Below are 27,497 nucleotides of genomic sequence, written 5' to 3'. Positions count from 1 at the left end.
TTTCTTCGTTCCACAGAGGAGTCTTTGCGGGAGGAGAGAGTTAGATAATCAGAAACTTAAAGAAACACCAGCCTCTAAGAACCCAAGCACTCAGGAAATCTTCAGTCTAACGTTCCCCAAGACCTCAGGCTAAAACATGTCAGGCTCTCCTGGCTCAGGAGCCTGTTGTATTTTTGTTTTTCCTGGTGCATGCAGGGCATGGTGACAGCCTGGGCAAAATGCCACCCGTTGGCATGAAATGAAGAGAAAGTGGATGAAAGGAAGCAAGACCAAGTGCGTGTAGTCCTTGGTCTTCTTCTGACAGCCGATTGACTACTGTTTGCCCTAACCTGCTGCACAGGAGGGAAGCCTGGGCTGGGCCAGAGGGAAGGAAAGACCCTTCCGAGGTCCAGAGTGAGGAGAAGGAAGCCACCTTTTGAGGCTGCCTCCCCGTTGGGAGTTGAACTGTGTCCTCTGAAAAGGTGGGTGGGCGTCCCAATCTTTATACCCTAGAACTTGACCCCAGGTGGAAATGCTAGGGATGGAGTAGGCACAGGTGGCTGTAGAAGTCCCACTAGGGGACCATGGATAAAGAGAGAAACCGGGGGGTGGGGGGTGGGGGGGGGGGGGGGGGGGGGTGGGGTGGGGGAGACCACTGTAAGTTCAAGAAAGCCATCAGAACAAGGAAGGCCTGCTCCACCAGTGGAGGTTCGAGAATTGCCCCAGGTCATTGGGTGGGGTTTGGGATGAGGGCTGCATTCAGATTCAGACCTAGGGCAACAGTTTGAAGACTACCCGCCCTTCATCTGATTTGAATACACACCTTAAAGGATGCTAAGGAGGAGCTACTAATCCCAGAGAGGAAGAGGCAGGCCTTTCCAACCCCCACTCCCCTTGGATGATAAAACTGTGGCCCACCTGATCCTCCTTCCTTGCTGGCCCATTTGCATCTCTCACAAGTGTCCTATCCTAATAAATTTGTTGCCCATCACTTTGTCTCTCGCTGAATTCCCACGCGGAGGCATAAAGAACCGGAACCTCAGTGAGTCCAGACACAGGGTGAGTAATTCTAATTTAACATGGTGGGTTTAAGCCCCCATCTGGGTTTTGGCTGGGTTTGAGTCCCAGCATGCGGGTTCAAGTCCCAATCTGTGTGCTGGCTAGGTTCAGGCTGTGAATGCTGTCAGTTTCAGAAAGGGGGTCTTTACTGAGACAATCAAGCCAAAATGAGGTTATTAGGATGGACCCTAACTCAGTATGAGTGTGGACACAGAGATAGGCACACCTAGGAAAGACGACGTGAAGAAACACAGGGAGAAGATGGTCACCTCCAAGCCAAGGAATGCTGGCAGCTTCCTAGGAGAGGCCTGGGACAGATGCTCCCTCACAGCTCTTGGAAGGAACCAACCCTACCAGCAGCTTGATCATGGACTCGGAGCCTCCGGAAGCGTGAGACAACGCACTTCTGGGGTTTTTAAGCCAGCCAGCTTGTGACGCTTTATGATGGCGGCCTTAGGAAATGAATACACCCTGCTAGCCATTCCTTTGGGAATGGGCCCAGGAAGTTGCTATGACATTTCCGGGGGAAATTGTCCCAAACCCAAATATCTGAATCATTTTCAAATTTATTCCAAGGGGCGATGGCATCACAGCCAAGCGGAAGGAGCTTGGATCTGGATAGAGGTGACATTCGGGACCACGTGGACATCTAACAACCAGTGGACATCATTACCACACTGAACAGGCACAGGGGACAGTGCCCGTCCTGGGGCATTTTGGCTGCGCATCGGGGCTGGATCTGGAGACACAGTCCCCGGCCGGAATCCAAGTTCTTCCTTGATGCGCCTTCAGTCTCCTTCACCTGTGTTAAATGAAGGTACTAATACCTATTTTGTACGGACTCTTATGATGATAAAATGAGATAATTAACATATAGGTTATATGCCTCACACAGCGCTGGGCACAAAAGAAGGATTCTCATAAATGCTTTAGGAAATCACTGGTCAAATGTGGTTTCCCCAGCAACGTGTATGTTAATCAGAGGAAATTTCCATTATGAATCCTACACAGAGTGTGGGGAATTACAGCTTCATTTCAGGCACATTTTCAAGAATAGGTCAGATACATTTTGGAGGGTAATTTAGAGACCTTTTCTTTCTTTGTTTTTCAGCATCTTGATTTTTTTTTTTTTTTTAATTGAGGTAAAGTTAACATGACATATTTGTTTTGGGTGTACATCAGTGATTTGCTATTTATATATTTTGCAAAATGATAGAGGGTCTTTCTGTGGCAGAGCCATGGGAATGCAGCATGTGCAGTGAAATGATGGGAATTTTTATTTATTAGACTCCATATCCAGGACTGCTATGAGCCACCCAGTTTCTCCTTTCCATGAAGGTGCTGGCTTTCCTCTCTGTGTACACAAGGGCTTGCCCTCAGAGTTCTGAAAACAGCTCCTTTCTCCTGATTTCTCTCTCTTTTCTTTCTGGACATTTATGTTACCTCGATTTTAGATACTGAAGTAACTAAAGTAACTTCATGGAGGTTTTGTTTATGTTAAATATAACCTTAGCAGAATCCCAGGGGTACAATTACTAGGTCAGGGCATGTGACTGTCTGAGTGGCCATTGCCACGTAACACAGGGAGCTTTCCCTCTGACAGTGGCTGTTTACTTAAAGCTCTAGGCCCTCCAAACGCCTCGAATCTTCATTTCAGAAATCATCTACGTTGGGCTTGCTTTTATTTTACTGGGTTGTGGGGATGGCAACGAAGACAGCTGGGAGGAGACAGGCAAACCCCAGTTTGCACAAAGAGCTGTTTATTTTCTAGGAAGCATGAAGAATTTAGGGGTAGGGTAGACCTGAGTTCTAATCCTAACTACTTCTGGCCAGTTATGTGGCCTTAGGAAAGTGATCCGCCCTCTCTACAACCGAGTTTCCCTGTCTCTGAAATAAAGGTAGAGACCCTCACAGGTCTGTTCTGAGGACGAGGTGGGAAAATGCACCACAATGCTGGATGCAGTGTTTAGCGCATGCCAGCTGCGCCAAGGACGTGAGCTGATTCCAAGATCAGCCATGATGCTCCACCCACAAACCCATGCAGCAAGGGCAGAGCCCAACCTGGACACCTCCCTTTGTTTTCTTTTTTTTTTCTCTGTAGGGCCACACCTGTGGCAAATGGAAGTTTCTCGGCTAAGGGTCCAGTTGGAGCTACAGCTGCCGGCCTACACCACAGCCACAGCCACACAGAATCCGAGTCACATCTGCAACCTACATCACAGATCACGGCAATGCCAGATCCTCAACTCACTGAGCGAGGCCAGGCATCGAACCCGCATCCTCAGGGAGTCTAGTTGGGTTCGTTAACAGCTGAGCCACGAAGGGAACACCCTGGACTTGTCACTTTTATTTCACGGTCTCAGATGTACCTAAACTCACACTTGCCCCAAACGTTTCCCACACCTAGGTTTGATGCTTGGTTTTACTTTTTCCTTTAAAAAAGTAAAGGGGGTGAGTGGGTATATACAGAGAACTTGGTAAAAGCAGCTTTGCCTCCCGAAAAGGGGGCTTAGGGAAAGGATGGGACGAGGTTCTGCATCTAAATGATCATAGATTAGACAGCCTCCGAGTCAACAGTTGATTCTATCCCCGCCCCCCACCCCACACCCGTGAAAGCTGCCTCCCACCTGCTCCCAGCCCTTCTCTAGGTGCATGGCTCCCACAGTTAGTTTTTCAGTGACAGCGGTATGGCCGGGGTGGTGGACGGACCCAAAGTTTCAGGGCTCCTCTGGAGTCCTAATACTTTGGAAAACCTAGGAGCTCTCAAAGTCGGCTGTGGCAGGAAAATGAACAGGCCTGGTTCCTGATGCCATAGGCATGGGAAAGCCTATAAGAAAAGGGGGAAATATTATTAGCAGAGAAACTGCTGGCCAGTTTCAGCGCCTCTGAGTTACTTGATTCGAGACAATGTCCCCAGCACTGGCATTCACCTGGTGTCCTCGGGTTGAAACAGCTCACCTCTCAGAATCTCGGTTTTGAAGTAAAGATGGAGGTCTTTACCTTGAAGGTTTGTTGTCAGGATGAGAAAAATCAGTGTTTCCCAAGCACCAGACCACACCCTGATAATCTGTTGAGAATGCCACAACGTTTTTCATTGAATCCTCTGTGCAAACTCAGTTAACGTGGAGATTCTCAGACCCCATGTCCAGCGATGCAACTTCTAAAGGGCTAGGGTGGAGCCCAGTAACCTACATTTTCACTAAGTCCTCAGAAGGGTGGGCTGCCTCACCTGTGTTAGTACTTTATATTCTAGCATTTTCTATATACATTTTTTTCTTTTTCTTTTTTGGGCTGCACCTTCAGCATATGGAAGTTCCTGGGCTAGGGGTCAAATTGGAGCCGCAGCTGCTGGTCTACACCACACACAGCAACGCCTCTGACCTGCATCTGTGACCTACATCGTACCTTGAGGCAATGCCAGATCCTTAACCTACCAAGGGAGGTCAGGGATCGAACCCACACCCTCACAGGGACATTGTTGGGTCTTCAACCCGCTAAGCCACAAACAGGAACTCCTGGATGTATGTTTCTTAAAGAACATCCAGTTGGTTATACCGTGAGAGCCCAAGACACCCATGGGGAGCTCCAGGACTACTCCCGAGGGTAAACAGGTCCCAGAGGGCCATGCCCTAGAGCCAGAAAATCCACACATGTAGGCAAACAATTGCTTTCTAACAGTCAACATGTAACATTTGGGGGTTGGAGACTTTTCACCGGAGAATAGGAGCCCAGGAAAGGAAGAAACAGGGTAGAAGACTGAGATGATTCATGACAAGCTCAGGAGAATCTAGCCTACAGGGGTACGTAGTGTTCATCCATCCTCCCAGGAATATAAGAAAAGAGCAGGTCACCTTGATTAAGCATGATTGGGCCAGGCGAGTGTTCTAAGCATTAACACAATCTTTCTTTAAAAAATTTTTTTTTGTCTTTTTAGGGTTGCACCCACAGCACACGGAACTCCCCAGGCTAGGGGTCGAATTGGAACTACAGCCGCTGGCCTCCGCCACAGCCACAGCCACGCAGGATCTGAACTTAATCTGTGACCTACACCACGGCTCATGGCAACGCCAGACCCTCAAGCCCCTGAGTAGATCCAGGGATTGAACCTGCGTCCTCATGGATACTAGTCGGGTTCTTAACCTGCTGAGCCACAGTGGGAACTCCAACTCACTGAATCTTGACAACAGCCTATGAGGTAGGTTCTAGTATTTTTGCCTGTTTTCCAGGTTGGAAAACTGAGGTCCAAGGAAGTTGAGCCACTTGCCAAAGATTGCAAAGCTAATAACTATCGGGGCCAGGATTTGATTCTAAGGCATTTGTCACCTGAGACTATGCTTTTAAGCATTCCCCACCTTGCCTTCCTAGGATGTTCACCTGCCTATATTGAATTTTAATTCAGTTCCCTCATCAGGCAGCTTTGAGGCATGAGTTCTGCTTCCTGTGAGGTGTAACTGTGGGAACTTGATGGTCCCAAACTGAGCTCATTTTATTTTAAAAATTTTTTCCTTTTTCTTTCTTTTTTTTTGTCTTTTTGCCTTTCTAGGGCTGCTCCTGCAGCATATGGAGGTTCCCAGGCTAGGGGTCTAATCGGAGCTGTTGCCACTAGCCTACACCAGAGCCACAGCAACGCGGGATCTGAGCCACATCTGCAGCCTACACCACAGCTCACAGCAACACTGGATCCTTAACCCACTGAACAAGGCCAGGGATTGAACCTGCAACCTCATGGTTCCTAATCAGATGTGTTAACCACCGAGCCATGACGGGAACTCCCAAACTGAGCTCATTTTATTTGGATACTCCATCTGTACACTTCTCATCTGGAAGATCCCTCTATAACTCTCCAGGACCATCTATGCCTCCTGTTTCTCTGCATTCAAAGAGAAAAACAAACAAAACCAAGTGCAGAGTTTCCACCAAGGCTTCTCTTTTTTAAGTTCTAAAACTACCTGCATCTCCAATTCCACTGAAAGTCAACTGTAATCCTAAGAAGGCTGACACGACACGTTTCTGGTTTCTTCCTGAAACAACCCCTACCTTAGCTGGTGCTGGCAAGACTAACCCCCAACCGTGTTATTTTTTAAATGAGATTTTTATTGAGATAATTTTAGATTCATATACTGTTGTTAAGAAACAATACAGAAAGGCCCCTTACTCCCTTTACCAAGTTTTTCCCAATAGCAACATCTTACAGAATTAGAGTAAAATATATTGACTATAATATTGATACTGATACAACCCACAGATCTCATTCAGATTTTCCTAGCTTTACTTGTACTCACTTGTGTGCGTGTAGTTCTATACCATTTTTCACATATGTAGTCTCCCCATCTACCTCCAAAGTCACAGAACGGTTCCATCAAAAGATCCCTCCTGTTGTCCCTTTGTAACTACATTCATGTCCCTCCTGTTTCCCCACCTCTTTAACCCCTGACAACTACTAATCCATTCTCCATGTCTGAAGTGTCATTTCAACGTGTTATATGAATGGACTCATATAGTACGAAGTCTTTGGAAGTTAGTTTTTTTTTTCCACTCAGCATAATCTCCTTGAGATGCATCCAAGTCGTTGCATGTATCAATAGTCCATTCCTTTTCATGGCTGAGTAGTATTCCATGGTGTGGGTGTATCAAGAGTTGGCTCACCATTCATCTGTTGAAGGACATCTGGATCATTTCCAATGTTTGGTTACTATGAATTTTGCTGTGATGAACAGTCGTGGACAGCATTCAATCTCTCACCATTCAGTATAATGCTAGCTTTAGTTTTTTGGTTGATGGTCTTTATCAAGGTCAGGCAATTTCCTTCTATTTCTAACTTGCTGAGAAATGACTATTTTTCTAATACTGTGAATTCTGGCGTACCCCTGCCTGATGGAGGGTAGTCTTTTTCTGATGAGGCTAGATCTACAGGTATGTTCATTAAATGGACCTTCCCATTTCCCAAAGAATAAAGTCATTTTCATAGCCACAGACTTGGCCTGTGCCCACTGTAGTTATTTATGAGACACAGCCTTTTTGTCTTCCAGACAAGCATCTGCAGGGCATCTTTAAATCCCCGCATGGCAAAACCATATCATACTGGTTTGCACATATTGTTGGCTCAATAAATATCGACATCAAACATTTGTACAGTATTTTATGACTCATTTGACCTTCACAGTGACTCTGGAGAAATAGGTCTTATTAGTCCTGCTTCCAGAAGCTGAGGCTTAAAGAAGTTAAGTGATGCACTAAGGCCATTTGACTTTTAGGAAAAGAGTCAGGATTGTCTAGGCACAAGTCCATATTGGTTCCACTCCAGCAAAGCTGGTGCTAAAGAGACCTGGACTCGCTGATCTCTGAAGGTCTCCTCCAAGTCTAAGGCACTAAGAAGCTATGACAACAGGCAGCTGGCTGACTCAGAGGGCCCGCACCCTTCAAGTGGCAGTGTCTTTATTCACATCCTACTTGCCCTGCCTGGCACCCAGTTAGTGTTCTCCCACTTCTGATGATACTCCCACGACCAGGAGTCATTTGGCTTTATCTCACGGCCTAAATCTCCTCTGATTCCATTCACATTAATTTTTTTTTTTCTTTTTAGGGCCATACCTGCAGCACATGGAAGTTTCTGGGCTAGGGGTCAAATCAGAGCTATAGCTGCAGTCTACACCACAGCCATGGCAACAACAGATCTGAGCTGCCTCTGTGACCCAGACCACAACCTGCAGCAATGCAAGATCCTTAATCCACTGAGTAAAGTCAGGGATGGAACTTGCATCCTCCTGGATACTACTCAGGTTCTTAACCTGCTCAGCCACAACAGGAACTCCTAATTTCTGACCATCTATTTTTCCAATTTAGCCCATGTTTGCACTGGATTCAAATAAACATTGCCATGGGGTTCTTCTGTCTTACCAACATCATCTTTGGAAATATCTTCTTTTCACCATTACCAAGCTGCCCTTGGCTTTCCTGGCCTTTGAACTCTTCAAGTGGATGCCCCCAGCATTCAAGGGCTGCCTGAACAACAGCAGCTGCATCCCTCCCACTGTCACCACATAACCCTGGGTAGGAGCTCTTCATGAACTTACCTGACGAGAATTCATTCACTGTGGCCTGTGCTGAGGCTTCATAAGGAAATGCAGAGCATTCAAAGGATAAGGATACCTTCCAGGAGTTTAGATTCTTCTTATTCATCCTTTTATGGCTAATGCTTGGCTATCAAAGTGGCAGGCAAAAGAGCTAAGGTGAAAATCCAGGCTAGAAGTCTTTTTTTCTTTTTTATGGCTGCACGTAAGGCATATAGGAGGTTCCCAGGCTAGGGGTCAAATAGGAGCGACAGCTGCTTGCTTGCCTACACCACAGCCACAGCCACGCCAGATCTGAGCTGTGTCTACAAATTACACTAAAGCTTGCAGCAACACCGGATCTTTAACTCACTGAGCGAGGCCAGGGATTGAACCTGCATCCTCACAGACACTACGTCAGGTTCTTAACCCACTGAGCCACAATGGGAACTCCCAATCTTATAAACTAAGGGCATATGTTGATAGTCCTTTAAGGGATATTGGAATCTACTCCAGGGAGTTGTAATGCCAGAGCCTGAGAGGTCAACTCAGTCCTTTTGTGCCTGTCACATGCTCCTGTTTAATACTGAAGGAGTAGACTGGGGTGCCATGGCAGCATGCTTACGAGGGATCCCATCCATGGCCCCCAACGCTCATGCCTGGCTTCACTGTGGTGCACACACAGACAGGAGTAGCAGGAAAAAGGTGGGGCATGATCATTGCTCACTACAGTTCTTATTAACATCCCTTTCTTGGGTTATAAGTGAGCCTTTGGAAGAGCCAGGTGGGCCATGTGGAATGCAATGAGGGCTATATACCCAGAAATATTCAGAAAAAAAGCCAATGTCTGATACTATCTTTATCTTGTTTGGGGGGTGCCCTTTGGCAGGAATTCTGAGGAAGGATGGTAGAAAATCTCAGAAGCCAAAATACTATCCTGTTCTCTTTTAAAAAAAATTTTTTTTTGTTTTTTTGTCCTTTTAGGGTTGCCCCCACGGCATAGGAGGGTCCTAGGCTAGGAGTTGAATCGGAGCTGTAGCCGCCAGCCTACGCCAGAGCCACAGCAACGCAGGATCTGAGCCACGTCTGTGACCTACACCACAGCTCATGGCAATGCCGGATCCTGAACCCACTGAGCGAGACCAGGGATTGAGCCTGAAACCTCATGGTTCCTAGTCAGATTCGTTTCCACTGTGCCAGGACGGGAACTCCCCCCCACCCCCCCCACCCCCGTTTTCTTTTTAGACTTTACAAAATTCCTCTCCTGTCCCAGTCACCTCTCCTGCCATCCATCTGTGACCCCAGTCACATCTTTCCTGTTCCTGATGCATCTCCACCATCTTTCTTTTTTTTTTTTTTTCTGTCTTTCTCCCACCATCTTTCTATGGCACCAGGGCAAGTACCACATAACCAGCTATGTCTGGGAATAAGTTAGTTGACAGGCACATGTGCAGCAGAAAAGGCACTTCTGTGGCCTCTCTATGGCAGCACAGTGTATAATAGCAAAGTGTTGAAAATAACCTAAAGATCCATCGGTAGGAGACTGGCTAAACAAATAACAGGGCACTGGCATAATGGAACATGACACAGACAGTAAAATCATGCTGTACAAAATACTTAATGACACTGAAAAATGTTTTTAGTGGAAAATATTGGTGGAAAAAATGAAGGTTGTGAATGTTTGTACAGTACAACCTGAATCAGTGAAAAATAAGTGTGTATGAGTGTGCACACGTGTGCACGCGCGCACAGAGGGTGTGCAGAGGAGTACGTGTGTTTCAGGGTGAAGAATTTGTAATAGACATCAGAGTTCCTCTATTTTTTTTTTTGTCTTTTTGCCTTTTCTAGGGCCGTACCTGCGGCACATGGAGGTTCCTAGCCTAGGGGTTCAATCAGAGCTGTAGCCGCTGGCTTACACCACAGCCACAGTAATGCAGGATCCGAGCCGTGTCTGCAACCTACACCACAGCTCACGGCAATGCCGGATCCTTAACCCACTGAGCAAGGGCAGGGATCGAACCCACAACCTCATGGTTCTTAGATTCGTTAACCACTGCGCCACGGCGGGAACTCCCAGAGTTCCTCTTAAGGAGGGAATGATTCTTAAGAATACTTTCTGAGTTCCTGCCATGGCACAGGGGATTAAGAATCCAACTGCAGCGGCTTGGGAAGCTGCAGATGGGTATGTGTGTATCAGGGTGAAGAATTTGTAATAGCAGGCATCAGAGTTCCTCTTAAGGAGGGAATGATCTTTTTTTAAGAATACCTTCTGAGTTCCTAGCCCGGCCCAGTGGATTAAAGGATCCAGTGTTGCCACATTGCAGTTGTGGCTTGGATTTGATCCCTGGCCTGGGAATGTGCATATGCTACAGGCGAAGCCATAAAAAAAAAAAAAAAAAAAGAATACCCACAGCAACTGTGACTTTATTTTTAAAAAATTCACCTCTGCCCATGATGTCTTCAAAGAGAGCGGGGGTGGAACTTGGGAGGAGAGCTGTGCTAAAGCCTTCTGAAGGGTTTCCTGGGTGGAAAGCACTGCCTGTTCATGGAGCACCAATTTGGAGAGGCCCAGGGTCTCTTCTGGTGGAGGAGCGCCTGTAAGGAGGGATTAAAAGGAGCTTCCGACGGACACGCCTGCTAGTAGTTTTCCTCCCAGGACATCTGATCAAGTCGGGGGCTTTCCTTATCCGTAAGTAAGCTGGCACCAGCATAAGGCACCGGAGACCAGGCAGAGCAGAAACTGCTGGCCAGAGGCTTTGCCTTCCCCTTAGTCCATTTTTCCCGTCCCATCGCTTTCGTGCTTGTGAAGCTCCCCAGGGAACCAACTGATCACAGCATGTATCTTCTCTTCCTGGCAAGTCCTTGTTCTCTGCTCTCAGACTCGGAGCTGATCTAACTTGTGAGACGGCCCAAGGTTCTCTCCCTACTAGTTCAGTTCAAAGAACGAGTCAGAGAATCCTGGGGCCGAGGATGGAGAGTGGCAGAAAACAGTCTAACTGAGGCTTATTCCTGTGCATGATCACAGTCTCAGGCCAGAGACATGTCTGCCTAGAACCCAGCAGTTTCTAAGTGTTTCCTGGACTGACTTGAATCCTGAGAAGCTGGAAGTAGGCACAGACCCCAAGGGCCAAAGGCCTTGGCTCCGCTGGAGCTCAGCTGCCCTTCAGAGGGAGCCTGATGGGTTACTTGTTCACCCAGCCTCATGGGCCCAGGTAGGAAACACCCACACTGAAGGCTGTTGGTTCACAGCTTGCTCGCCTCCCCTGCACTGTAGCCACTTAGGGAACTGAAAATTACCCTGCCCCCTCTTTGCTCCCTAGCTTCCAAACATTTCCCCATAGCCTCCTTTGCTGAGTCCTTTCTCCTCCCCTCCTGCACACTTTCCTGCCATAGCACCTACTGGAGTAGGCGCTGGCTTTACATTAAGCATCTGCTACATGTGCGCCAGGCACTGTGCTGTGAGGCAGGCATGCACTGGGTCCTTTAATTTCAATCACCATCCTAATCCTGTGTGCTGCATTTTATCACTCCCATGCTATCATGGAAATAGAAGCTCGTAGAGATTGGGAAGTCAGGATTCAAACCCAGATCCTCTTGTATTAAGTAAAGCTGTTGTCCATTAGGCCACATTGCCCTACAGGTTTTCTGAGGTCTAAGGCCTGAAGCCTGTCTGTTCTTCTGTGTTGCCTCTCTTCCCTCCCATCTTCACTGGGAGGCATGCATAAGGACACAACCCTTCTCTCTCTATAGGTAGCAGGGAAAAGTCCACAAAAGTTCCAATGACCCAGGGGCATCTACAGCCTGGGGTTCAGGTCCATTTGAGAAAGGAGCTCAGTTCTGACTCAGCATGAGACAGGCTCAGAATCACATCCCTGAATACTCAGAACTGGCCCAGTCTCCTCAAGGCTCTCCAGTCTTGAGCCCAAGGGTGGCAACTCTCTGAGATGCTATAGCTTAGCCAGCAACTGTTCCCTGAAACTCTTGGCCCTGCCAGTTCATTTCTTAAAAGCTTTATTTTTTTTTTTCCTTCCACCAGAGCTTCCCAGCCTAATGTAGCTAGTTTTGCCAGATTTCTTATAGCGACTGCTTGCCTGCTTAGAATCAAAGTCTGACTTTTGGAATAATCTGAGAAGATATAGCAATAATAGGTAATATCTGGTGCCATCAATTTAGATTCCAGGGCCCAGATAATATTTTATATAGGCTTCCAACCCCCACTCTGGTTTCACTCGAAGACCCTCTGTCTGACTCTATCATCCTGGGAGGCTGCACCTTCCTTTATTTTTGGTTTACCCCCACATCTGCAAGGCGACCTTGGAAATCTTAGCTGAGATTTTTCATGATTATTTGTCAGCACATATCAGTAAACTAGAACAAAAGGGAGCTTGTTTCCTATTTCCTTCCTAAGTCTGGCTGCTTCAAGAGAGAGAGGCCAAGGGAGGAGGGGAGTTAGAAGGTCTTTACAATTCTAGACGGTTCAATATGTCTGAGAGGGGACTGGGAGGGCATCTGGCCCAACATCCACTGTTTGCACGTGGGGAAACTGAGGCTCCGACTTTTGCAAAGTCTCAGAGCAAGTTAGCAGCGGTCTGGACTAGAACTAGAACCCTGTTCCCACAGCCCCATGCCACGTTTTGGGGAGAATACAGTGGACTTTAGATTTGGGCTGCGAAGAGCCATGGCAAGCATCCAAAAAAGGTTTGATGAGTGAGTGAGCTTCCTTCCGGGTGCCGGAGCTGCTGTGTCTGAGCTGCCAATGGGCAGGACTTCCTAGTCTGTGGGGTCAGCAGGAATCCTGGACATGGAGCAGACATTCAGTCCCTTCCTCAACCCCAGAAGCACATCACTAATTCTCAGGACCAGTCTATACCACAGGCTCTGACCCAACTTCCTTCTCCACCTTCAAACTGTCCCTCACATGCTATGCAGTCCAGAGGGCTGTGGTCCTACTGTGCGGTACCCTGCTGTCAGCATCCAGCCCTGTTTCAATGTGTGGATGGGGATGGTGGCCACTGCAGAAAGGATAGGTCACTTTATGGGATCTTAAGAGAAAGTCTGGGGCTTGGGATAATTTTGCTTGACATCTTTGGTGTTACTGACAAGATTAGACAAAGCACAGGAAATATCCAGGACAGCATTAAAAGTAGTAAGGTAGGTTTTCTTCAGGACAATAAAAGAAGAAAGCCAAACTATCCAACATTTTTCTATACAGATAATCCTGTCATTGTTTTCCTTTTTCCGGCCACACCCACAGTACATGGAAGTTCCCTGGCCACAGTCTGATCCTAAGCTGCAGCTGCGACATATACTGGATCCTTAAACCCACTGCACTGAGCGAGGGATCCAATCGGCAGTGCCGCAGAGACAAGTCAGATCATTAACCCACTGTGCTATGGCAGGAACTCCCTGTCATTGTTTCTCGTAAGAAATAAAAGCAGTCATGCATCTCGTTATTGAAGTCACACACCACAGAAAGATACAGAATAAAAAGTTAAAAAAAAAAAAAAAGACACGGAGGAACCTTAAATGCATAGGACTACATGAAAGAAGCCAGTCTGAAAAGGTTCCATGCTGTAGGATTCCAACACTAGACACTCCAGAAAAGGCAAACTATGGAGACAGAAAAAAGTTCCGTGGTTACCGGGGTGGGGGTAAGAGAGGAAAAGGGGAGCACAGATGGTTTTTAGGCCAGTGAAGGAGCTCTGTATGGTACCACAGGGATGGATACATGTCATTACCCGTTTGTCTAAACCCCTAGAATGCACGATACAAGAGGGAACCCCAGTGTAAACTATGGGACTTTGGGTGATCATGATGCGTCAATATAGGTTCACCAGCGGTAACAAGTGCACCCCTCCGGGGGAGATGCTGATCATGGCAGAGGCTGCGCATGCGTGGGGGGGGGGGGCAGTCTATGGGAAAGCCCCTCAATTGTCCCGTGACCCTTAACCTACTCCAAAAACAATGAACTCTTCATAACTTTTTTTAAAAGTTAAAGCCTCTCCTCAATTTCTCTGCCTAGTCTCTTATTCGAATGAAGGGAACAGCTTCATTTGTATAATTTCAAATCATTTATTGAAAGCAAATACTGTACGAGCATATATGTTCATGCTAGTTGATATCTTTTTCTCCTTCTTACACCAAGTGAATAAACACTGTTCTACAGTCTGCCTTTTCATGCAATAAAAGATTTTGGAGACTGGTCTGAGTCCACAGACCTCTCCTATTCCGGGTGCCGGCCACTCAGTGCAGAAAGAATGATGTGGAGAATTGTCCTTTTCGGAACTGGAAAGGACCTTAGAGATCCTGGCATTCAACCCTCGGTTTTTAGACATCAGGAAACTACAGCCCAAGAGGTAGAATTCCTTGACCCAAGGCAGCTGGTGAGTTAGAGACAGAACTTGCTGTCCCGGTCACTTTGCACCAAGTCAGGTTTTGGCTGTGCTCTTGATGGGAGTTTCTGAGGACCGGTGGGAGATGGAGCCTTCAAAGAACATCCCTCGTTATCCTCATCAGAAACACTTTTTAAGAAGATGAGCTTTTTTTGGTAGAATTTAAACAACCTGCCTTTGGGCCACCATTTTAGTGTATTTGAAACAAAATGGGAGAGTCAGTGTCCATAGACATTTAATGCAGGAACCACACATCAAGAGTATTTTCCTGGTAGATACTAACCAAGTCTCCCTTTTATCTTAAAATTGTTAGGATCAGAGGTGGGAATTTCCTTCATTGGGCAGTTCCCATTCTTATTTCTATTTTCTTTATTTTTCTTCTCTTAAATATCCCTGTCCACCAAAAAGGAAAATTTTCCCTTCCAATACTCCATAGTTTGTCAAATACATTTGTTCATTATCTATCTACTTGCTCCTCACCCCTATCCTGTGAGTCAGGCAGGCATAATTATACCCATTTAATAATTGAGGAAACTCAAGATCAGAGGTCTTGTGACCAGATTAAGTTCACATACGCAGTGAAAGTGCCACTAGCTGTCATGTGAGTCTCCCTCTAGACACGGAGCCAGCTAATCTGTTAGTGCTGGGTTTGGAGGGGGGTTTGTTTCTGTTTCTTGGGAGATGAATTTTAGCCCACAAAGTTAGAACTTATCAGCTGGTCATAAAAACACAAACTAAAAAATAAATACCACTTTACAGGATGTTAGGAGAGCAAACGTCCCATGTCACACAGGATAATACTGTGTCCAATCTCATCTAGCACCTAAACTGAATCATACTTTTTTTTTTTTTTTAAGGACGGCACCCTGTGGCATATGGAAGGTCCTAGACTAGGGGTTGAATCAGAGCTACAGCTGCAGTCTTATGTCACAGCCACAGTTACAAAGGATCTGAGTCATGTCTGTGACCTACACCATAGCTCATGACAATGCCAGATCCTTAACCCACTGAGTGAGGCCAGGGATCGAACCCGCATCCTCATGGATCCTAGTTGGGTTTGTTAACTGCTGAGTCACAAAGGGAACTCCATGAATCCTTCTTTTAAATGATGGTGTCATCACTTACATGATATTAAAGCTGACCAGCCCTGGGAGTTCCCATCTTGGTGCAGCAGAAATGAATCCGACTAGGAACCATGAGGTTGCGGGTTCCTAGCCTGGGAACTTCCATATGCCTCGACTGCGGCAACAAAAAAGACCAAAAAAAAAAAAAAAGCCACAAAAGAATGAAAAAAATTGACCAGGTCTGCAGTAACGCATTTGGACAAGTCCAGATATTATTATTCTAGTGAGTCATTGTATCCACCAAGTGGTTACTGAAAATGGCTGAAATGAATTCCTACTCTTAACACTTCCACTCAAATTTCTCAAGAGCTCTTAATTGGAATTCACACACTCTGGAGCAAGGGGGATAAAAAACAGGAGGAGGTATGGGTGGGGCTTCTGCAAGCTTCTAGGCTCATTAGAAATTATGACTCACCAGCTCTTCTTCTCTGTCACTACAAATTCAGGTCACCTTCTTAGTGACATAGAACCTGGTTAGAGGATGCAGGACACTTTCCCCTTAGCCACCCAGGAGGATCACGGAATGGGAATCCCAATCACATAAGACATCATCACGGAAAAAGGAAGGTCCAACTTAGAGAAGATAAGACTGGAGGATGGACAAGCGAAGGGCCCTAAAAATGTCAAGGCTTGTCCTTGTTACAGTGATGAGACATCTATCTTGTTGCTTCGAAGGGTAGACAGAATATGGATGGATTGATAGAAATTATAAGGAGGCGAATTTTAGTACCTAAGGAAGAAACTCCCAAGGATGGAGGCTAAGGGGTGAATGGTTAGGACTATAGGCTTTGGAAATTTAGACCTGGCAGATGAGAAATCCCAGTTTGTCACATACTATTATGTGACCATGGGCAAGTGGCTTAACTGTTCCAAGCTTGAGTTTTCTGTCTCACGAAGTTATAGCGATACACAGGTAAGTTCATGAAAAGCAGTAACTTTGTCCTTTATGTTTACTCCTGTGTACCCAGCCCCCATGCCCAGGGGTAGCATTTATTAGTTGCTCAATTAATATTAATGGAATGATTGCATTTATTGAATCCTTAATATGAGACAAATGCTGGGATAAGCATTTTCATTTCAAACACATTGATGTAACAGCTACTGGGGGCCAGGAACTGGGCTCATCCTGGTAGTGTTTACTGCCACCATTGTTACTGTTATTATAATTGTAGTTGGTGTTTTGTGGTGGTGGTTGTTAAGTGAGTCTCTTTAGGTAGTGGTGAGTACCCCTATTGCTGGAAGTGCCTAAGCTCATGCTGATGACAAGGTGGTAATGTTGACAAGGAAATTCACGCATCTCTGCAAGTTTTGGGGCCATATCCACATCTGAAATCATAATCCCCATTTTACATAACTCTCGAGCTGGCTAATCAGCACCACTTCCGTAGCACTTTTGTTCTTTACGCACAGATACATTATGGAAGGGAAACTTTTGCCCTGCAAGCTCCTTCTGCATAAACCTTGTCTGTAATTTGCTCTTTTAAAGTTATTTTAGCCAAAGGACTTTCTCTTGAAAGTCCACTTGGATCTATTTTCAACCTAGAATTCTCCTAGTTCAAGTCCTTGGCACGACACATCCTGCTTCCTTTCAAAAAATATTTGGGAACTGTTGGTTTTTGAGTCTGACTAGACATGGCATCATTTTATTGCTGATATGAAAGCGTGTATGTATGCATAAAAAGAAGATAATGAGCTTTACCCTGCTAATGGTAATTTCAAGGTTATATGAATACCCCAAGGGAAACTAAACTCCTTTAATCTTCTGTAGTAGTATCTTGGGCTTTTTTTTTTTTTTTTTTATGTCTGGTACCATTGTCTGTGCTAGAGTTTGTGGTTGCTGCTATGTACTTGGGGATGGGCCACACTAATTGTCTTGGTGAAAATGGGAAGCTCTGTTCTCTCAGCATGGACGTCCAGTTTCCCCAAAGCCAGATACCTGGGAATTCGAAAATTGCTGGTTGGTTGGTTGGTCGGCTGAAACATTTGGTTTTCATCCTAGATGTCTGGTGGAGGCACAGCCTGGTGGTGAAAGAGAAGAGCTGGAAGAAGAGAATGTCCCATATGGAGGGACATTACTCCCAACCTGTGAAGCTCTAGGAACAGCTTTTGGCTGTTCCACATCTTGGCCTTTCTGTCCACACTGCAGCTGAGTCCCTTGGCCTTGGATGGGGCACTCCCATGTATTTTGGCTTGTAGGGACTCTCACTTCAAGATGGCCTAAAGAGTTTCTGGCTACAAGCCATGCAACTCATTACTTTTGCAGGGAAACTTAGGAACTTCAGAATCCACTTTAGAAACTCAGCCCAAAGTCTATACTCAGAATATCCTTTTCTTGAAAGCATTCTACAAGTTTCAATCATCTTTTTTTGGAAGATGATCTTCGAAGCCACATTTACAGGCTTAAGATTAACCGGTCAGGGACTGCTGGAGGAACAGGAGGAACAGCCTCAGATCAATAAAGGCTTGGCCAGACAAGCTCCCCCATCCAGATGGCAGGATCTTGGCTGAGCATCTTAGTGTGAAGCCCCTCTCTTCCCCATTCCTTTGCCAATTCTTATCCCACTGACTCATCTTCCGGTTACCAGATTACTGCTGGTCTCTAGCTCTTGACCTCCTTTTCCCCGCTGTATTCTTGCATTTGTAATTTGCTCGTATTTATCATATTTATGCTTGGTTCTTTGGTTTTACATCAATTTCTGTGGAGTACCTTTTGTCTTAGAACCTTCTTCAGAGTCTATATTTAAGTCTTTCCACCTTAGATGTACATGACCAGTTACCTGCTTGTGTCCCATTGAGGGGTGGCTTCAAGCGTGGGTAAGTTGTGCAGTCACATAGGACCCATGCTCAGAAGGGCCTTTTGATGCTCTGCTGTTGCCTTCTTAAAATTGTTTTCTTTGGGAGTTCCCCTCGTGGCTCAGTAGAAACGAATCTGACTAGCAGCCATGAGGACTCAGGTTTGAACCCTGGCCTTGCTCAGTGGGATAAGGATCCAGCGTTGCCATAAGCTGAGATGTAGGTCTCAGACACGGCTCGGATCCAGTGGCTGTGGCGTAAGCTGGCAGCTACAGCTCCAACTTGACCCCTAGCCCGGGAACCTCCATATGCCATGGGTTAGGGCCGCACCCACGGCATATGGAGGTTCCCAGGCTAGGGATCAAATCCGAACTACAGCTGCAGGCCTATGCCACAGCTACAAAAGCTCCGAGCTGCATCTGGGACCTACACCACAGCTCACGCCAACGCCAGATCCCTGATCCACTGAGAGAGGCCAGGGATCGAACCCACAACCTCATGGATACTAGTCGATTCATTTCTGATGCATCACGATGAGAACTCCTTAAAATTCTTAATAATTTTATCTTGGAAATTGTGTTGTGCAGATGAAGCCTGATGGGATAATGGGGCATGAATGAGAGCGGAAGAGACAGGCACAACCTTTCTTTGCAGCCCCATAAAGCATATAGCATTTAGGACGCCCCGTGAATACAGAATTCCAGAGGATCCACAGTGCAGGGAAGTTCCACAAGACCCAACTCAAGTAGAGTGTTAGGTCTATAACTAAGTAAGCACACATGCTGACAGCCCAAAGAGGCCATTCAACCCAGAAGTTGCTTCAAATGCACAAAGAAAGCAATGATGTTCTTAAAAACCAAATAACCCCAAACCTCATCATATCCTTTCTTGCTTACGTTACTTTTCTGTACTGGCCAACCACTTATGGTAAAAATGATGACAGAGAAAGAAAGAGAAGGATAAGGAATAGCTCCTTTCCCTTGACTTACTCATCAGAAAGCCAAGATTGGTAGAAAGTGCACATATAAAGTATGCATAGAAAACATGATATAAAAGCAGTTGAGTTTGTTTCATCAGCATTTCCGCAGTTCTAGTAAGAATAAACAACATATGCGTGTACAAGCATGAATTGTGTAACTTATAAGATTTCAAACACACATTAAATGCTCTAATATTTCTATTTAAAACTCGCATTGAACACGATAAAGATGTACAGTGAGTTCATGCCAATAATTTAGAATTTCAGTTTTCTTGTAATGACATTCAATACCAAATAAAAATACCATATCAAGAAAGAGAGACCATGAAAAAAGGGGAAAAAAAATGTCACATTTTAAGACCTCTCATGACAATTTCCCCCTGTTTTTTGAACAAGGAGCCCCTCATTTTCATTTTGCACTGGGCCTCACAAATTACATAGCTGGCCTGGGTCCCACGGCTTCAAGACATGTCCACAAGGACTAATAAAGCTGGCTCCCATCCCAGGCCTTTTCCCAGTGTGACTTCTCTAGGCCTTGTCAATCCTTTGTCCTGGGACTTCAATTTGGGATCAATGGATATTATCTGCCCCTTTGGTAAAATAAACAAAAATACTCCCAAATATAGCTCTAAATAGATGGGAAAATGAAAGTAAAATGATGTGGTAAGAACTTATACAAAGTCACAGGAATAGGGAGATAAGCTGACGGTCATCTAGCCTTCAGATCCAATGTCATGGCCTGTCAGCACCCATCGCCACTGTCTTGGACATAATTTGAAAATACCAGCAAAGTCATTATGCGTTGCAACTTTTTGATCACACTGCAGCAGGGGCCACTACAGCCCCACAGGAAGAGATGTAAAGCAAAAGACTGCCCTTCAAGAGGTTTTTCACAGAGCATTTCAAGGCCCCAGGGGAGTCCTGTGTCTTTTTCAAGGTCAGTAGGAGTTGATCAACAGGCAAGTCTGTGCTGCTTTTACAGCCTTGGTAAGAATTACCTTTTTACATCTTTCCAGGCCAGTCAGAATATCATTTCTAATCCTTGTATCAAAGTCATTAGAAATTCTGAAGGAAGAGGATGCTTCTCATCACCTTCCTTGAATTTCCTGGAGAATAAGCTATGCAAAATCAAATCTAGAGGTCTTACACCACTGGCCAGATCCCTTGTAATCAGTAGGAACTCCAAGCTAGAACACATCGCAACCTCAGGCACCTTGCAAATTGCCTGCACACCTGTGAAGTGGTCACCTCAAGTCATCCAAATGGATTTTTAGACTAACATCTCTTAGTAGATTCTAGCTGCCCCCTTACTATTCTAAAGCCTTCCATGCAGAGTAAAGGGTGCAAGAAGCCTAGGTTTCCTCCAGAAACCTCACAACAGTCTTTTGTTTGGTGCTGATTTGCCCTTAGCAACACAGCCTAATCCTCCAGGTACTTCTGGGCTAGTCCATGGTCCTTTTAAACCCCCAAACTTCTCTCTTTACGCACAGATCCTTGAGACAGATCCTTGAGAGAACCAACATCTTTGGACTGCTCCCGCCTGGAGACCCCTGGGGTGCTCAGCCAGCATGGCAGCCCCAGTGGAAGGGCCAGATGCCTTTTTGCCAGAACAAACTCGCAGGTGCTGTCTCCTTCCTTTTATCAGGCAAGAGGGCCATGCTGTACTAACAGCAGCAACAGTGATCATCTTTCCTTCCCTTCCATCAAATGATCATTATAGATACACATTTAAAAGTTTTAGGTTTCCAGTGAAATGAATCTTGACAAGAATATTTTAGGGAAATGTAAAAATGCTTCTGACATAATGACAAATGGGAATAAAAGCAGGATACAAGAGGTCCTTAGCTTTGTAAATAGTTTACGTTTATGTATAGAAAAAAATGCAGGAAGGAAAGGCATCACAATGGATTTCTTTAGTTGGTAAGGTCAAAGATAATTTTGCATTTTCAGAAAAAAGTACATTGGAGTTCCCATCATGGCTTGGCAGTTAGCGAACCCGACTAGCATCCATGAGGATGAGAGTTCCGATCCCTGGCCTCACTCAGTGGATTAAGGATCTGGAGTTGTCATGAGCTGTGGTATAGGCCGCAGACACAGCTCAGATTCCTTGTTGCTGTGGCTCCAATTGGACCCCTAGCCTGGAACCCTCCATATGCTGTGGGTACGGCCCTAAAAAGACAAAAAGACCAAAAAAAATAAAACATAAAAAAAACCATTTTATAGGTATGCCTTGCTTTCATAATCCATAAATTACTAATATTCATAAGTGGTGAGCACTGGAGAAGGCAGCAGAGGGAGAAATCCATTAGTACTACTTTCCATTCTCTTAGCACCGAAGTTTTCCTAAGTGTTTGGCGGGTGGTGTGAAAGTGGAGGAGCTGTCTAGATCTGGCCCCGCCCTGACTGGGCTGGCCTGACCAAGGACACATCTCTGGTTTCACCATGGAAATGTAACCACTTCTGGGGTGGAAGGTAGGCAGTGCTAGCCATGGGCCAGTAGCCAAAAGCATGGGGTGAGGGGCAACCTTAGAATGCCCATGGAAAATACTAAATATAAGACTGTCACCACTCCGAAATCACTGCATTAGTGATCCAGAGTGCCTCTTCCTCCACACATGGTTACTCGGCCCTTAACAATCCTCAGGCAGTGGTGAATATGCCAGAGACTTACAGGAAATAAAGGGAATTTATATAAATATATATAAATAGAGGTGTACCTTGTGATGGGTTGAAATAGTCCATCTATGCTGTATTACTACAACTCTATCTGCTGCCCTTATCACCAGTGCTGGTATCAGCACCATTTCTACAAGTGCTCCTCCTACTATTATTATTCATCAATCCTTTAATTAGCAGTTTGTAAACTGCTTAACCATTTACAAAGTGCCTGGGCTTTGCCTGATTAAAGAGGACACTGGACATGTCATTATGGGAAGGCAGAGGGAGGCTGGCACTTGGGATCTCAAAAGGAAAAGAGCTGACTGGCACTTAGGAATGGAGCATAATTATCCATATTTTTTTTTCAATCCCCCAACTGCCTGGTCACCAGACAAATCCATCCTCAGCCACACCCATTCTCCTAAGCTGACTCTGCCCCAACTGTCCAGAGCTAGTTTGGGCAACTTCAAGGATTAGGGACTAGGAGTGATGGCCTTTTATTTGGTCAGAGGAGCTAGATCATGGCCAAATCCTACAAAATGGGGTGGGAGGAGAGGAGAGAGTGCTTTTCAAAAAGGGCCATTGCCTCTGCCATCATCTTCCACCTTTTACAGGCTCCTCTGTTTTTAGAGACTAAATTTTCCTGTGCCAGAGTTAAATGTTTAAAAATGACCCGACTTTGACTTTAATCCCCAAAGTATACTGGGGAATGTGTACCTAACCTTCTATCCCAATCAAAGGGCTCCCTCACCCTCAAGCCTAGCAGCCAGCTGGCCTGAGGACCAATGCTACAGCAGAGTGAGAACAAGGCAGGGAGGGGAGACAGAATGTAGCACAGCCCAAGCCCAACCTTGAGCTAGCTTCCCTTTGAGATCGCTCTCTTCACCTGGCAACGGGGGCCCCAGCAGAGCTCCGAGAGAAGAAAGTGGCATTCTGGAATCCATCTTGCTTGAGATGCTGAAGGCATCTTAGCAAACTGCCCTTTACTACTGAGGCCAAAGGAACTTGGGGAAGGACTTTACTATAGGGATGCGGCCAGCGGGGGTGGGGGAAAATGAGGGAGAGCTCCGGTGCCAACGATCCCCGAGGAGCGCAACCGCTGGGCAAGTGGTGGGTGCGGGTGGCCCACCCTGGGTGCTGCTTCCCGCATTTGGACCCAGGTCCACTGCTGAGCAGTAGTAGCGGCAGTCGCCGCCAGGCCGGCTGAATCCCCATCTGTCTGTCCAGCTATTTATAGGTGAGATTTACGAGGATGCGAGGGAAGAATGCGGGATGACAACGAGTTCTGGAAGGTCTAATCCTAAAAGTCACACTTCTTCTAAAGCGCCCCCTCCCAGGTTCTCCTTCCCAGGGCAGAGCAGCAAGGTCCCAGCTGGAGAGTGTGCGTCGCGGGCGCGCCGAGGCTACGGGCCATGACCCCTGGGGCCGGGCGGGGGGCGGGGGGGGGGGAATGGGGATGGGTGCTGAGCGGGAGACCTAGAAGGCAGGGGGAGGAGGGGTCGGGGGCGCGACGCGACGCAGCTCACCTGCCAGGCTGTTGTAGCAGTCGATCTCGATGGCTTCCACCGTCTTGCTCTGCTCCTCTGAGAGGCGACCGGGGTTGGGGGCCCCGGCCGGGGAGGCCGAGCGCGAGTCCCGCTCCCGTTCCCCGGCAGCCGGCAGCAGCCCCTTCAGCTCCAGCAACGCCCTGTGGTATTTGCCGATGGCTTCGCGGAATTTCTTGTCCTTGTAGCACTGCGCCCCTTGGCTCTTGAACTCGTGCGCGCGCCTGATGAACTCGGCGGGCTCAGCCGCCGCCCCAGCCTGGCCCCGCGCCGGGGTCCCTCCGCTGCCGCCCGGGACGCACAGAGGCGGCTGTGGCCGCTGCGCCTCACCGGCCGCGGGCGGGCTAGGGTTTCCTTTGGCCCCGGCCGCCGAGCCCTTCCTCTCCATTCGGCCGCCTCCCGGCTCCCCGCGCGCGCCGCGATCCGCCCGTCGCCGCCGCTGCCGCCGCCGCGCCCTCCCGGGTTTAAAAGCGGCGGGCACCGGCCTTGCGCCTGGCAAGCTCGGCCACTGCCGTGACACCCCGCGGCGGTCTGTCGCCCCGCACTCCCATTCTCTTCGCTGTCTGCGGGAGGCTGCTCTCTCCTCCTCCTCCTCGGATTGCCTTCCCCTCCTTCCCTCCTTTCTTCCCTCCCTCCCCCACTCCCGCGCCGCCCGCCCGCCCTCCTCCTCGCCCTCCTCCCCTCCCACAACCTGCGGAGGTGGCGACCTGGCCCTCGCACGCTTCAGGGCTAGCGGTATGGGGGACCGGGGGCCCGATGGGGTTGGCGGTGATTGTTGCTGACCCGGAAGAAGCTTGGCTCCTTTGAAGGAGGGGAGGATTAATGACAAAGACCGGCCCGTTCTTTCCCATTCAACCCGGCCTTGGGAGAAGCGGCTAGTCTGAAAGACACGCATGGGGGAAGGGTGTGTGTGTGTGTATGTGTGCGTGTGTAGGGAAGGGTGTGTGTGTGTAGGGAATGGGGACGCCCGCGTCGAAGGCTTGCAGACTCACCCTCAATAGATTTCTTATAAACTAAAAAGAAAGGTGCAAGAGGGAAGCCAGGGTGTGGGCAAAAGCCACAGCTTCTGGTTCTTTGCAGTAAGGCGTTGATATTTTTAAGGTGGCAGGGCCTCTTTTTGTGTGTGTGGATGCAGGTGGTGGCTGAGGTGGGTCTCCGTGGGGGGCTGCACCGGCACCCAGAACACAATGTGCACTTCAGAGTGGGGAGTTGTATTCTAGGAGCCGCTGTATGCTTGCGCCTGGACGTGCGGGCAGTTGTGCAGAATGAATCACAGACATCAGAGATGGAAAACACCTGTTACTGTTGGTCATCAGGGCGGGCGTGCGTTCTAGTTTCTAGTTTCTGTTTACAGGCCAGTTCTTCCCCGCCTTGGGAGGTTCCATCCCTTACTTCATTCATTCTTTCGGTGAGCCCTGAGTGGCTGTCTGTCTGCTGGGGATTTCCTGAGGTCAAGGAGCGGACAAAGACAGGCAAGGAAGGGACTGCCTTGCTCTCACTTAACTAACTCCCAGTCTACTGGGGATATACACCACTCATCGGTAGAGTCACCCTGCCAGGTAGAGATTGGTAAATGTTATCGGGGAGGAATGGAAAGTGCAGTGGAGCCTGGAGGAAAGGAGACTTTGAGCAGGAAATGGCATTTGAGGGCCTTGAAAGATGGGTAAGATCTGGACATGAGGGTATAGATGGAAATGACATCTCAACGGGAGTGAGGAAACAGCTTAGGTCATGATGTTCAGAATCTTGGATGTGTTTGGGGCAGAATGGTTTGATTTTTGTGGCCTAAAGAGAAGTAACTGGAAATGATTGGGTTACATTATGGAGGCATTTGGATGAAGGGCTTGCATTTGATTTTGTAAAAAATGGAGAAGGCTGGCCTGTTTTTTAGTGCCCCCACCTTTTTTCTTTCTTTCTTTTTGTCTTTCCTGGGGACACACCTGCAGCATATGGAGGTTCCCAGACTAGGGGCTGAATCAGAGCTGTAGCCACAGGCCACAGCCACAGCCACAACCACAGCAACGCCAGATCTGAGCCTCGACTGTGACCTACACCACAGCTCACGGAAACGCCAGCTCCTTAACCCACTGAGCGAGGCCAGGGATTAAACCCACAACCTCATGGTTCCTAGTCGGATTCGTTAACCACTGCGCCAAATTCCAAGTGCCCCCATCTTTATGAGGCTGAGATAAATATATATATATATATATATATATGTATTGTAAAGCAGTGGTTTTCAAAGCACAGCTTCCTGACCTGCAGCCTCAGCGTCACCTAGAAAACTGTTAGAAATGCAATTTCTAGGGTTCCAGTCCAGAACTACTAAACCCTAGGCATAGGATCCAGTAACCTGTACTTTAACACTTCCCTGCCCCATTGGTTCAAATGCATACTTAAATTTGAGGACCCCAGCTCCAAAACCTTATTACTCAAAGTGGAGGCCTTGGACCAATAGCATCACCCAGGAGCTAGTTAGAGATGGAGAATCTGCAAAATCGCAGACCTACTAACCCAGAATGTTCGGGTTACCAAGATCACCAGGTGATACATGTGCCTTTTAAGAGTGTGGAAATCACTGCTCTAGAAGATTTGCAAAGTACAGAAACATATAAAGAAGAAACCCCCAACCCTACACCATCACCCAGATATATGCTTTATGAGCATTTTCATGTAATTCCTACTGGTTGTGTTCTATGCATCTATATTTGTACAGAGTGCTCTTTTAACAAATATGAATGGTAAGGGACAATATACACACTTTTTATTTAATTTCTATTTTATGCTCTATGTGATTAAATAGTCTTTTAATGCCTTATTTTTAATGGCTTCATAGTATTCACTTTATGTCTGTAGCACAGTGTACATAACCATTTTTCTATGGTCAGATAGATTGATTCCAATTGTTTGCTACACTAAGGAACACTGAGATAATAAGAAATAATAGATGCCTTTTATATCATAACAATCTAGTGAAATAGGTGCTATTATTATCCCCATTTTGGACACCAGGTCACATAGACTTGCTCAAGGTCACAGTGTTAATAAAGAGTAGAGCTGGGCTTTAAATCCAAGCCATTGGGCTTGTATCTATGCTCTTAATTAACTTTTATACTTAAATTTTTGTCCTAATTCATCTTCCCTTACAAGAAATTAAGTTAACTTCTCAAAATGTCTTGAACCTGCTGTCAATTTGCTTTTTAGAAAGGTTCCTCCCACCAGCAACATGCTAGTTTCCCAACATCTTTGCCAATATGGAAGTTTAAACTTTTAAAAATATTTTCTATTTTGATAAATAAGAAACTGTATATTGATTGAACTGGAATATCTTTACTTTCTAGAGTGAACATTTTTCACAGATGTAGTTGCCATTTGTATAGTACTGAGGGTTTCTATTTGGACACAACCTTAATATACTAAATCATATCTTATATGTTAGAGCACCTTATTTCTCTAAGTGTTTGACTATCTTAAATCTCATTTAATCCTCACCTTAGTCCCAGAGAAGGAAAAACAATTCTCTATTCACACAGTGAGTTTGCAGTAGTTTCTGATCAGTGTGACATCATACTAGTTCAGTGGTTAAGAGGCTCTGGACTTAGGTAAGAGCTGGAATTCTTTTTTTCTTCTTTTGGCCACACCTGTGGTATGCAGAAATTCCTAGACTAGGGACCAAACCCACATCACAGCAGCAGCCAGAGCAGCTGCAGTGACAATGCCAGATCCTTAACCTGCTGAGCCACAAGAGAACTCTTGGAATTCTATTTTTGCTGCTTCCTGAGCAAGTTGTTTAACTTCTGGAAATTTCAAATTTCCTCATTAAATGAGGATACTCCTTACCTCAGAGGGTGGCTCTGAAGTACGTTTTACAAGGTGGTAACTTCTATCATGGCTCCTTAAATCCTGTCATTATTGGATTCCAT

The 27,497-nt window shown here is 46.6% G+C and overlaps 1 protein-coding gene across 1 annotated transcript in view; it reads right to left on the bottom strand.

Annotated features, from left to right (window-relative positions):
* The window catches only part of TTC9 (tetratricopeptide repeat domain 9), a 35,011-nt gene extending 10,814 nt beyond the window's left edge, over positions 1-24,197 (bottom strand). Inside the window, exon 1 of the mRNA XM_047796489.1 lies at positions 23,560-24,197. Within this exon, the coding sequence (XP_047652445.1) occupies positions 23,560-23,965 (406 nt within the window). The 5' untranslated portion in view covers positions 23,966-24,197. The remainder of the gene's footprint in view (positions 1-23,559) is intronic.
* Positions 24,198-27,497: the final 3,300 nt, after the last annotated feature.

This window comes from Phacochoerus africanus, chromosome 9 (assembly GCF_016906955.1).
Source record: "Phacochoerus africanus isolate WHEZ1 chromosome 9, ROS_Pafr_v1, whole genome shotgun sequence".
In the NCBI taxonomy this organism is placed as follows: domain Eukaryota; kingdom Metazoa; phylum Chordata; class Mammalia; order Artiodactyla; family Suidae; genus Phacochoerus; species Phacochoerus africanus.
Note: the sequence above shows the minus strand (reverse complement) of the source record. Positions and strands in the feature narration are given on the sequence as shown.